General features: G+C 39.2%; 1 protein-coding gene across 6 annotated transcripts in view; it reads left to right on the top strand.

Annotated features, from left to right (window-relative positions):
* FOCAD (focadhesin) overlaps positions 1–13,985 on the top strand; it is a 302,741-nt gene that overhangs the window by 230,905 nt on the left and 57,851 nt on the right. For all 6 annotated transcript variants that reach the window (XM_005209890.5, XM_024995511.2, XM_024995512.2 and 3 more), the window contains 4 exon segments: positions 2,449–2,557; positions 5,443–5,559; positions 8,044–8,282; positions 11,994–12,083. In XM_005209890.5, coding sequence (XP_005209947.2) covers positions 2,449–2,557; positions 5,443–5,559; positions 8,044–8,282; positions 11,994–12,083 — 555 coding nt within the window.

Below are 13,985 nucleotides of genomic sequence, written 5' to 3'. Positions count from 1 at the left end.
ACGTAAGGCCTGTGGGGAATGTAAAGATGATGAAGAGCTAGTCACCATGCCTTTATGAACATGTAACTTGGCCTAAGCATACCTTGTGTGGCTGGTTTTGTTTTTTTTTTTTTTCTATTCAAAGATTAATGTACAGATATGCTTTTAGTCTGCATCCAAAGATCTAATTACCAGTGACTTTAAATATATTTTTCTCCATTTTACAAAAACAATATATGCTTCGTAATGTAAAGACCAGTGAAACTTTTCAAATACAACTATTTGGGGCACTGTTTTAAAACAGGATAAATTCTCTTTTAGAATTTTAGGGTTAAAAAGACACTTTATGTCATCTTGACAATTTTTTTTTTTTTAATATGGACCATTTTTAACGTCTTTATTGAATTTGTTACAATATTGCTTGTTTTATATTTTGGTTTTTGGTACACAATAGCTCCCCAACCAGGGATCAAATCTGAACCCCTTGCTTTGGAAGACGAAGTCTTAACCACCGCACTGCCAGGGAAGGTCCAGACCAATATTCTTGATTTAGAAGATTTGTTATGCAATTTCTGGTGACCATCTAAGAATTTCTTCAGGGTGATACATTCACTGAGAATTTAAAATTTTTTTTAAAATCTAACTTCAGGGATTCATGATCATTTTTGCAGAACAGACTTCAAGATATTCTCAGCTAAAGGAAAGAGAGAATATTAGAAATAAAAGATTTAATTTTGATTTTAACTGGTTGTCTGGCTAGGGCACCTGGGAATGCCCATATCTTGCCTTACTTACTGGTATTTTATTATTAACTATAGGAGTTGCCAGTAATCCTCCTTGAAAAACTCCTTCAACCTCAAGTCTTCCTTTCTGTTCTTTCCCCCTGCCCCATCCCACAATATAAATGTTGTCTTATCAAACATATGACAGGCCTCTTAGAGAAATGATTGGAGAAGGAGTAAACAAAATGACCCAGAGTACAAAGCCTTACTGAGTTTAATCAACCCTAGAGCGGGAGCGGGAGAAAGAAGGAAGGATTGGATGAATTGATAGATGGAAGAACTTGATAACGACGAGTCCCGAATTCCATTCTTACCAAATGGAAACCAAAATGCAAGAACACAAGTTTATACTAACCTGTTAATGCCCACTAACTCACATGTTTGGTCACGACTGTGGCCTAGGGCTGGATGTACTAGACTTGCCTGGGGAGCAGATCTGGAGATCCACGCATCAGTTCTCTTCCTGCACCAGGGTAAGCAGGGAGTCATTCTCAGATGTACGCATTGGTTCAAGTTCAGGTCCAAGGTCCAGGTTCAGAGAAACATTCTCTGTATTTATAGGAACCCAGCTTCTCTGGTAGCTCAGATGGTAAAGAATCTGCCTGCAATGCAGGAGACCCCAGTTCCATCCCTGGGTTGAGAAGATCCCCTGGAGAAGGGAATGGCTGTCTACCCCAGTGTTCTTGCCTACTGAATCCCATGGGCAAATCATGGGATCACAAACTGTCAAACACAACTGAGCGACTAGCACTACACACAATCCTAGGACTAATTGAGAACTGAAGTATCTGGTGGTAAGGGTACCCTGAGTTCTGTTATGATGGAGTCGGCAGGCCAAGAGCGTGTCATCAGTGACCCCCTGGGGACTTTATTCGGTAGGAGGACTTTGGAATTATGGAATAATATTAAATGTACATTTTCAAGTAGTAAGTATATTTAAGAGATTCAGTTTTCTTGATACCAAATTCAGAAGTCAAACTGAAGATTTATTGCCAATATTAGAAAACTACCATTTGGATGATATAAGAAGACATCTCTCAATCCAAATTGCCTGAGAACAAGCCTTTTTTGGATCTTCTCTAGGGGCTCTGAATCATGTTACAGAATGACTCGAAGGTTGCTGGCTTCGGCATATTAAGAGACAGAAGGAGAAAATGATAACGATGGACGAGAAAGCCGCCAGTGGGTCGAGTTGCTAGTGAAGGGTGCCTTGTGAAGCAATTCACTAGAAGTTGGTTCCACATACCAGTGCTTTAGAAAAGCCGGGGACCAATTCCATTCTGTTGGGCTTATTCACATAACTGTCCTTGGCTGGGTTTCTAAAATAAATCCGTACATGTATATTGACTGAAGATGATGCTGAAGAAGATGGCTTGGGAAATGTAAGGTCAAATGATGAAATAAAAAATTTTAGGGAGAAGGAGCTTAGATATCTGAGCTGGGATTTTTTTTAGGTTCCCCAAAGCATAATGACCATACATTTATAAGAAGAGTTAAAAATTAACACTAGCATCAGAAGAAGGACAGAAGCTTCTAACTCCAGGGAACAAACAGACCTGCATTTCCAAGGCTCTGTGAAGGGGTGGAAGTGCTTTTTGACCTCATCTGCCCTCCCTATAATAGCGCCTTCTCTTCTCCTGGTTAATGCCCCCAAATCCTCTCTTGGGATCTTTTTCTTTTTAAACAGAGACAGCCCGGTGGTCAAAGGCAACGCGCTGTTAGCCTTAAGCAGCCTCGCTGTCGTCGTTTCCAAACATGAAGTCAGCCTCTGCTCAGACTCTGACAGAGTCCTGGAGGTGAGTTAAGGGTGATTAGAACCAACTGGCTTTGGTTGTGTAACGTGTGAAAAGTGAGACTTTTCCGTAAGCCTGGCCCTGAATTTAGGAGATTACCGTCATGGGCTGTGCTACCCGATGCGCCTTTATACCAGAAGCCTTGGTGTCCTCTAAAACTCTTTTCTTCGCTGCTTTTCTGTTTTGCTTTCTCCATCACAGTTAAGTGGTCATTTCCATTTGAAGGTGCCAATTTTATGCAACAGGGGTTGTCTTTCTGTGATTACATCATGGTAACCAATCTTAGGAGGTTAACTAGGCCTACTGAAAGTGAACAGTGCTGTCAAAAAATGATAAATAAGCAGTGTTTACTGACTGCAAAAAATCGCACTTTGCATTTTAATTGTAGATGTCAATGAGAAAGTGCCTATTCATTTTTGCAAGGCATTTATTTCTTAATTAAACATGTAGCAAGCTGGCCAGTGTTCATTTTCAATGTACTTTTTCAGATAATTCATATCTGTCAAAATAAAAAAGCTTGGATTCATTCTCCTTTTAAGCCCCATTATCTGGTAGCTATCATTATCTGGAGACAATATAGTCAAGTGGTTGAAAAACATAGTCTTTGGCGTAGGAGTAGAGCTAGTAAACACAGGTATTAGGATTTAAATCCTATTGTTGTCTCCTCACCTTTCAGAGCCTATTTGCCATCTGTAAGATGGGGATAATAGTACTTACCAGACAGGATTATTGTTAGGATTAGATGAAGTTATATATGTAAGGTACAATGGCTGGTAAATACTCAGCAATAGTAACTGTTATCAAGAGCATCAGTATATACTTCACCACTTCTTGTTGTAAAAAAAATGAGCTTTTTTTCAATGCTTTTCAGCCTATCTCTGTCCCCGCAGAGTGCCTTTTGGACCGCTTATATTCTTTTTTCATGGTATGGTTTTTTGATTCCTTTTTTTGGTGGGTTCTTTGGGGGCAAGAAACCAACTCTTAATTTAAATTAAAAATGGAGCTAGAAGAAAAAGGAATCTGGACATGCACAGAATTGAAGGCAAAGCTTAAAAACCAAGTTGGGAGAAGAACAGGGGTCCAGGCACAGGTACTGATGAACCGTCTCTGCAGACTACTCCTATTGGGGTGGATCAGCTCTAGTCACTTACTGTCTTTGCATCGCTCCCTTAAAATTTGGAATCCCATGAGTCCCAGTCCTACACTTTCGGCAGGGTAGGATGAGTCGCTTGATTGAGCATTTAACCAGGCTTCAAATTCTGAAGGAGGGAATTCCCCACAGGGTGCTCTTACCAGTAAACAATAATGCTGTTTGGCAAAATTTCTTCATGTATATTACACGTGGAGAAGAGATGAAGACCAAGGGACTATTGCATGAAGGACAAAAATGTAGCTAGTTACCATATGGGAATTTAAGGCCGGAATCTTATTTTAATAATGAGGAAGATGAAAATCTTTTAGACAGGAAATGTTTCGTATCCTTGAAAAAGGTATGGAATACTTTAGCAGAAGCAACATGCTAGGTAGATCTACAGCCTAAAAAGTAAGCATGTCTTCCTAGGACTCCTTTATTTTGGTGTTATTTATGTAGGACTACCAGTGGTGCAGGATGTTTGCCTCAGTAGTAACTGGAGATCTAGCTCAGAGTTTGAGCTCTAGGCTCTCCTGTTCTCTATTCCCTGAATCTGTGTCCTGTCCACAAAGCACATAGTCCACAAAACATTGAGAAGCCACCCAAGCCAAAGACAGGGCTTTTCTTTTACTCTTGATGACCTCGCCTTTGACTTTTACTCAGCATGAAGGCAATGGCACCCCACTCCAGTACTCTTGCCTGGAAAATCCCATGGACGGAGGAGCCTGGCAGGCTGCAGTTCATGGGGTCGCTAAGAGTCGCATACGACTAAGCGACTTCACTTTCACTTTTCACTTTCATGCTTTGGAGAAGGAAATGGCACCCCACTCCAGTGTTCTTGCCTGGAGAATCCCAGGGACGGGGGAGCCTGGTAGGCTGCCATCTCTGGGGTCGCACAGAGTCGGACACGACTGAAGCGACTTAGCAGCAGCAGCAGCAGCAGCAGCAGCAGCAGCATGAACTCAAGACCTCATTATTTGACTAAAGTTGAAATTTTCAAACTTCATTCAAATCTGCATTTGAGCAACAACTGAAGATCTTAAGAAGCAGATCTTCTTTGATTCAAGGAATTAATTCCAAGGATTCTTAACACTATTTCAACTTTTACAGTACCACCTGGGTGTTACCGTGTGAATTAATGAATGTTTTTTGACATCTGTTGTCATGAATGATTTTTAAAACCAAGTTCTCTTTTTATTGAGTTGGGTTTTGTGGTTGTTGTGTTTGTTTTTTCTTCTCTTTCCTCTTCTTTTCCAAACTGAAGATCATCTAGGTTTTCATATCTACTTGACTGGGCAGTTGTTGTGATGATGTGTGAATGGTAAGTACAGTGATAATAAGCAACAAAGCTAGAAGTGGTCAAAACATTTTGTTGGCTGCTTTATTGAAATGACAAGTCAGAAAGGGAAGGTTTGATTTGCCTTCCCTGCACATCTCTCCCTTTAAACTTCCATATTATCCTCACTGAACACAGGAGCCCTGTAAGGAACTCTCAGATGGTTCTGTTCTGCTGCCCCCATCCTCTCACCTCTGCTAAGTTTTGTCTGAAAGGTAAACTTTATTTACGTGGGAGTGCAGGGGAGGATATGTATTTGTCAAATACCTGTCTACTTCGTGCGGTCCTGGCAGATGAAGTTTAGTTTTTAATAGCTCTTCATTCTTTTATACAGAAGGAGGTCATACCCGGGATCTAGAAACAATGGTTAGGTTTTTTCTTTTTTTCCCATTATCATTTCATGTTTTCCTTCATCTGCAGGTTCAGCCTCACTTCCTGTCAGTGAAAGATTGGGTTTCCATGATATTTGATACCCTTCTGGTCATCGTTGATAGCCACTACCAACCCAGAGGACACTTTTTCTCCTCATTTTATCATGTAAGTTTGAGAAACAAAAAATAATTTAGAAACTCAAGAGTTGATTCTAGGATCAATTGTTCACATGAAATCTATGATATAATGTAAATCTTGGCCTTAGCTATACATTAGATATGTTTCAACCTTGACTGTACATTACAGTCACCTGAGGAACTTTAAATATATATATATATGTGTGTGAGATATTGATGTGTAGGCCTCACTTCTGATTTAAATGCTTTGGAATGTGTCCTGGGTATCAACATTTTGGAAGCTTTCTAAGTTATTTTAATGTATAATCAGAGGCAAGTGTTGAAGTAAAGTAAACATTGGCTGAATACGTAGGATCCTAAGTTTCTTGTCACAGCTTTTTTCATTTCAGGATATGTGACCACAGGAAGTTCAGTTCATTGGTCTGGCCCTTTGTATCCTTATTTATAAATTGAAATTATTGAACAGTATTATCTGCAGTGATTGTAGCCCCAACTTCATCTCTTATTAGTTTTGTGACCGTTGACCTGACAGCTACTTAACTTATCATCTGATTTTTCCCTTCCTGTAAAGTGAAGGTAAAAATGAGCACTTTGCCAACTTTATAAAAGATCGTGAGGATCCAATTATATAATTTATGGGAAAATGGAAAGGCAAAATGCTCTATAAATACCAAGTAATGCTGTTGGTCATATAAAAGCACCTGTTACTTAGTCATTCTCTTTCTTCACGCTTATATGCTAAGATTTGAAGCAAATTGCAACCACACTTTGTTGGTTAGGTTTTGTTTTCCCTTAACTGGCTGTCGTGCATGCTGTATTTCTGTATCTGCATGGAGTTATTTCGGTTCTACCTTATCACTATCCATTGCTTAGGGAACTATAGGGATCATGGGACAATCAGCTGAGTAGCAGAGAATTATAGCTGATTTGAATGAAAATATAGCGCAGGTCCTGAACTGTTGCTAAGATTATGAATTTAGCCTGAAACTTCATCGCCTCAGGTCTTCTTTCTGCAACATTTGTGTGCCCCTGTGTGTGCTTCTGCCCTGGACCTGGTGTGTACCCCTCTAGGGCTGAGGGTCAGGAACCAGCTTTTTGACTAGAGAACAAAAAAAATTACTTACTAGATAACATATAATTATATTGGAAAATAGATTTTGCTCGAAGAAGTACTTTGCCTATGATAATCTGTTTTCTGTCAGAAGTGTTCTTATTTCTTTAACGATGGATGAAAAACTTGTTAGCTTATATGGAGGTCTTTGCAGTAGCTATATGCTTCAGATATGCAGCAGGACAGGATATCTATTAGATTTCTAATAGTGCCGCTTAGTTCTTACAAACCAGTAAAAATAATGTCTTTACTAGGCAGCTCCAGGTTGCCTCTTACCTTTATAAGTCTTGCGTTATTATACTTTTTCAAACCGCTATTTCAAAAGCCACTTCCTTTATTTCCTTTGTCCTAGCAGCTGGGTCATTTTAAGTAGCATTGTCATTATAATAGCGCTGTATTAACTTAAAGAATCCCTTAGCACATGTTTGCTTTTTATCCTTAAAGGACTAAAGCTTAGAGAGCAAATGAGGATAGAATTAAAAACACTTTTTAATGTGTTTTGACTGCAAGGGACAACACGGCCTTTATTGTGCGTCTGCAAATTTGAAGTGGGTAATGCTCAGGAATGATCAACGGGCTTTCTTCCTCACTTGAGACATATTGATAAATGTATATAATGTCTGGTGGAACTCTCTAACGCAGGATTCTTGTACAAGCTGTTCAGATTCAGCTGCCCTGTCATTTTATTAGGGCTGTTATTCATTTCTTTTCCCATAATTACATATAGGAAAGGAGCATTATAGTGCTCTCCATTTCATTTTGAATAGCTGGTTATTGCTTTGTAACCAGAGGCTTTTAGGATTTCAACTTCCTTTTTAATTAAAAGGAATTAACCCCCTGTAGGAAATAATCCATCTACTGGGAAACGTTCCCACCAAAATTTTTGGGAGATCCGCCAATAGCTCCCTGTGCTATACTTACACTTATCCTTCTGTAACTAAACTTGAACTGCCCCCACCCTAACCCCTTTTCTCTCTCCCAGAAAACTCCTGGCTTCCTGGACATGTACAATGTGACTCGGTGGTTTCTCCAAGCTTGGATAGCTTCACTTGGAGCTTTTTCATTATATACACATGTGGGCTTTCAAAACACCAGAACTGTTTCAGGCTTTATAGTGAGGGAATGCACACCCATTAAAAAGAGACACTGTTTTTGTTTTTTCAAATTTAAAAGGATATTATTAGTTAACCAATGGCTTAGCAGCAAATTGTTTTCCTAAGAGTAAAAAGGTAACTTGTAGATAAACACGGAAATATATTTGTTTCTTTAATAATGTTTTTGGGGTGGCGAGGGTGGGTTTAACAGAAGCTTGTATTGTGTCGTGCTTTCGTGATAGGTGTGCTTCCTTCATGTTTTAAACAAAAGGCCAACCCCTTGCTTTCTTTCTCTGGCATGTCCTAGAAATCCTATTCCGGTGAAAACACGGCCAGTGCCATTGCCCGTTCCGCGGCCGCCACGGCTTTGTCTCTCCTTGTGCCAATTTTCATTATCTCTTGCAAAGAGAAGGTTGAGGAAATCCTGAACATGCTGACTGCCAGGTTACCTGGGAAACCAAGGGCTGACGAGTCTCAAGCCGTGCAAATCCACATGGGCCTCGCACTGGGGATGTTTCTCTCTCGCCTGTGTGAGGAGAAACTCAGGTACAGTTTATTAAAATATTCCTCTTTTTCCTCTTTGTGACTTAGGTGATTGATTTCTGTCTCTCTCTCTGTCTCTCTCACACACACACACACTCACTCAAATCATATCTGAGCTATTTGTGGTGCTAAACTTTTCAATTTGAGCAGGTTGATCCTTTTTTCTCTTTTATGAATGAATTTGTCTCTCTCAAATACCATCACAGAGATATTCATATGTTTTAAGGGTTGCTTTTTTTTTTAAGTGATTGAGTACTTGAAAATCATTTCACATTTAGATGAAAGCCCTGTGTAATAGACATGAGGAAAGTCTAATCATATGGTGCTATAAATTTTAAAAAGCATCTTTTCCTTCTGGTTTATAAGGGTGAAAATAACTGCTCATTCATTGATATCACTATAAAATGGGAGGAAAGATTGGGGTAGCCCTGTGCCTGAGGGTGCGGGCATTGCTGAATCACCTGAGAACTGCATGTACTGGTCTTAAGTATTGCTTTTATCCTGTGCCCTGGCTACATTTTAGTAATCCTTAAAGAGTCTTAATCTGTGCATATTATACTGGGTGCTTTATTCAGTTTGATTGCTCATTTGCAGACTGCTAGCTTTACTCTTGAATGAAGCTAATAGAATATCAAAGACCCAGGTGGAAAATTCCACTAGTGAAAAAGTTTCCTTGTGCACGAATCGACTTTAGTTTTGGTGTTCATTATATTTATTCTTTATTTTATAACTGATCTTAGAATTTTTATATCCAGATTGATGGTAGTGTGGTACAACATGAATATTTGAAGATCATGAATCTTTAGATGTCACTGATTTGGAATTTCAGCCCCATTTTCCTCCATTGGAAATAGTAGGGCCGGTGGGGAGAGGCATTCTATTCTGATGTTAGCAGTCCTGATGCTTCCCTAGCTGGCAGAAACCATCTGTCCAAAGGCAGGAAATGGTGTTGATGTGGGTAAATTGGATGACATTATGCTATATTTGGGAGAAGGCAATGACAACCCACTCCAGTACTCTTGCCTGGAAAATCCCATGGACGGAGGAGCCTGGTAGGCTGCAGTCCATGGGGTCACTAAGAGTCAGACACGGCTGAGTGACTTCACTTTCACTTTTCACTTTCATGCATTGGAGAGGGAAATGACAACCCACTCCAGTGTTCTTGCCTGGAGAATCCCAGGGACAGAGGGCTGCCGTCTGTGGAGTCGCACAGAGTCAGAAACGACTGAAGTGACTTAGCAGCATGCTATATTTAGATTTCTGTTTGAAACCAGTGGTTAAGTTTACATTTGTTAATTCCCATAATTTTGTGCAAACTCAGTATGTGAAACCTTTATGAGAACTGCTGTGGATCTAGGGAAATACTATATTTCAGATGATCATTTTCAGCCCTTGGAAACATCTATGGAATATTTGGGAAGATAGGCTTAGTCTTTGTGATCATAAATGAAACGTTGCCAGAATATTCATTTTGTTCTCTTCACCAGTATTAGTATACACAGGCCTGGTTCTGGACACAAACAAGAAGCTGCCCTTTGCATACGAATGGACTGTTACATGTCTTATGTGTGAGTGGTAGAACACAAAGTATTTTTAAAGATTTAAAACTTGAAAGTGACTCCCCCCTCCCTCCTTTGCTTCTGTGTTACAAATGGCAGTCTCTTCACCATCTGTGTTCATGTTCTTCCTTCAGTATCTTTTCAAGCTACATGTTTTACAACTAAAAATGAGCCATGGCAGTTTTTAATTCCAGACAACTCATTTCATCCTGTCCTGGCTCTCGCTCTCTTCTTTTCAGTTTAGGAGGAGATGCTGCTGGTTTTAGGGTTTGACAGAGTTGCATATTGTGGTAAATTTAATTTTACTACATGGAGAAACCTACAGTGATTCTCCTAAAGCATCCTTCCCTGGTTCTTATGTTGCCTTCCACCCCTATCTGCTGACTTGACCGCATCTGCAGGAAACCCTGGGGAAGAACAGCCGAAAAGCTCTTCCTCTGGCAGAGCGCCCACGGTGTAACTGCAGATTTTACCTTTGCCATAATGATCCTGCATTGATAACATTCTCCTTCTGGTTGGTGTTTTAGTACTGCAGACATTAATGTAATTATTCATGGTTCCCACATTGCTATTTCACAATGGTGGTGGTTTTAGTTGCTAAGTCATGTCCAGCTCTTGTGACCACCTGGACTAGCCCACCAGGCTCCTCTGTTCGTGGAATTTCCAAGGCAAGAATACTGGAGGGGGTTGCCATGTCCTTTTCTAGGGGATCTTCCTGACTCAGGGATTGAAACTGGGTCTCCCACATCTCAGGTGGTCTCCTGCATTGCAGGTGGCTTCTTTACCAACTGAGCCCCCAGGGAAGCCCCTATTTCATAAAAGTAGGAAATGAATTAGGGAGGTCCTAATTTCATAGAACAGGGGAATCTGAAATATTTGTCTTTTGGTACTAGTAAATATTTTATTAGATAATGACAGTCTTTACCAGGTAATGACATTTTTGGAGAAAATTTCTATTTTTTCCAAAACTAAAGTGTTTTGGGGGCTACTAACTCTGAATAATCAATGACATCAAATAAGTGGCCCAAAATGGCCCTTTATGACAACAGGATCAGGACAATATCTTGGTCTCAAAAATGAAAAGTCACTTTGTGTAAAAGAATTTTGACATTCAAACCATTTTTTTTTTCTTGCTAAGGCTTATGAAAAATCTCCTGAATTTCAATTCCAGTCTAGAATTTATTCAGAAAAGCATATTATTCCAAAGCTTGCTTCTGTCGTAACTCCCAGAGGATTCTATTAATAGTTCAGCCTCTTTAGCATTTGTTTAGGATATTTAAGTATACTTTGCTCCAGAGAACATCTATAAGACTTACTTAGTTAAAACTATTAAAATTGTGTGTGCTTGTGTGCGTGTTTTCTCATCACAAAATGTAATCCTTCACCCCAGGCAAAACCTCTATAGTCTTGGTTGGAGAGGATATTACTTAAAGTGCTCTCTGGCTGGCTGGCATTCCTGGAACTGCATTCCACTCAGCATGGTCCAAGACTGCAGCCAGAGAGCTGAAATGCAGAGACCCCTTGATAATAAAGTGTCGGTGATGAAGCCCACAACTCTGCCTGAAAGAACAGACAGAGCTACCTTTTAAGTTTTGTTTTACCCTAGAAGTCATAGTTCTCACTAAGTTCTCATAGTTACAAAATCCACATCAACTGCTTTATAACGGCAGAAAAATAAAGGGCCAGGTTTTTTCCACATCTTTAAAAAAAAGAAAATAGAACTGAAAAACCTTCATATTTGACACATAAAATCAGAAGTGCCAGATGGATCTGGAATGAGCATTGATGGCATCAGCTGAGCAGGTTAGTTCATCCTCTGAGGAAAGTCACCTTAGCGTTTCTAGAAATATTCTTTTTGGAATTCTGAGCTCTTGTTTTTCAGTGATTTAAAATTTGAGTGAGCTGAGAAAATTCAAAACACGAGTTTGCAAGTAATGACAATGTTTCAGAAACCTAACTATTGAATGAATTCTTTGACTCAGTTTCTCTGTCTGCAGGATATGTGTGCATCATCAGTATCGTTGTTTGCTACTTTCATGTTTTTTTAATGAAATGATTTTCAGTAATATACTAAGAGCAAAATATTGCGTAGTAAATATGTTGGAGAGTTGCATGATTTTCAATAACTCATTTTTCGCTCTTGGTCTTCACCCAGTGACATATCTAGCCAACAGATGAACCTTCTTCTGATGAAGTCTTTGGATGCCCTGGAAAACTGCTGCTTTGACCCTAGTCTTGAATACAAGTATGTTGATTCCATTCCCTCTCTGATGCTCAGAGATTGGATCTTTCTTTGCTATAAAACGTTTCATTCTATGGTGAAATATTTGTAGGACCCAGTCCTGAATTCCTTTACTCAGAATAATAATTTTTAAAAATCTGTAATTAAAGCTTATTTGTTCTGAAAACCATGTTTCAGAAAATAGACAACTTGGACAATAGACAATTGTTACCATACAGAGCAACAGATGTCATTTTGTGGCTGTCGTTAAGTTTCCAATACCTTAGATTCTGTCTTGTACTTATCATATGAGACATCTGTCTGGGGATGTGTATGTATGATAACCTTTTTAAAGACCTGTTGAAAATATTCTTTGAATTTGATTTGACTAAGAGAGGCTTTGACTCATAATTTAGATTTCCTTATGAAATCGTGTCAGAGGCATCAAAATGGAAACAAACAGAGGTTACACCAGGCGTTCCCACCCTCCTCACTATTAATAGATCCCTTCCCCAAAAGAAGCTTTGTGCATTTTAAAGATTTTCTCTATTAAACTGATATCTTAAAATTTATTTCCTCATTCCAGTTATAAAAAACAAAAACAAAAGAGAATAATCAGAAAAAAACTCAAAAAACGGTGTTAAACATACTGGTTTAGTGAGACATTGAATGCTTTGTCTCATCCATGTGGTTAGTGTGGGAAGATAAACGCAGTTTTATTATGCCCTCTGAAATACTGCACCAGTGAGAACCTGCACTGGACCTTTTGGACCTTCTTATGTTTTGGAAGCTTGTGTTTAGATCTTCTGGGGTTGAAGTTAATAGGAAACTCAACAGATTATAAGCATCTATTATAACCTAGTATAACTTCCAATCTATTAATTCATGTCCTTCATACTATCATGGGTACTGTTCAAATATGAATTACATCAGTGTTTACCAAAATTATCAGTGTTTAAATGTCTGGCCTTTAGGAATTGATGATCTAAAGTGACCTCCATACCATCTCACCTGTTAAGTTCAGACTTATAAGAGCGTAATGGTAGAAGTACTGAACGTATCACATATTTCATCACGTGTAAGTGAAGTCAGATCTTCACGGGAAGCCCGAGTTCGATCCCTGGGTCGGGAAGATCCCCTGGAGAAGGAAATGGCAACCCACTCCAGTACTCTTGCCTGGAGGATCCCATGGAGGGAGGAGCCTGGTAGGCTAAAGTCCATGGGGTCACAAAGAGTCGGACACAACTGAGCAACTTCACTCTCTCACTCACAAATATGAGATCTTTCACATGCAAGCTAAGGTTGAATAAGAACCCCTGATATGCACCTGCTTTATCACCCTTTAAAGTTGAATACTTCAGAGATGAGATGACATGTTAAGAGTATGGTTGTGAGTATGGGCAAAGAAAGAGTTTGGAGGCATAATTGAAGTCTCAAATTTTAGAGAATGATTAATGGAAGGGCTAGGGTCCTTAACTGTTTTGGGGGCTGATGAAGATTTTTGAGCCTAATTCATATGTTGGTGTTGTTGCCTTTTACAACCAAGGAGTAAGAAAAATTTCTCTCCCTTCCCCTCCCCACTTCCTTCTTTCTCCTGCCTGGCCCCAAACGTGTTCAACATATCTGTAGCTCTGGGTGTTTAAAGCTGGGGGTGGGGAATGTGATTAGCCTGCTGTAAACTTTCAGGTAGTTGGAACAATCAGGAGTGACTCTCGTGTATTGTCTCCACTAGTTTATAGGAATGTTGTTTGAGTATAGGGAGGACCATGGAGATAACTGAATTAGCCAAAGTAGGGATATTTATACATCAAAAACCTTCATATGTCTAAGCATATTTAACTTTAAAATTAATATAGTAATTAAAATTACTATATTATAAAATTTAAAATTTTTATAATATAGTAATAAGATTCTTATTTCTTCATT

This window comes from Bos taurus, chromosome 8 (genome assembly GCF_002263795.3).
Source record: "Bos taurus isolate L1 Dominette 01449 registration number 42190680 breed Hereford chromosome 8, ARS-UCD2.0, whole genome shotgun sequence".
In the NCBI taxonomy this organism is placed as follows: domain Eukaryota; kingdom Metazoa; phylum Chordata; class Mammalia; order Artiodactyla; family Bovidae; genus Bos; species Bos taurus.
This window is presented reverse-complemented; position numbering and strand designations above follow the sequence as displayed.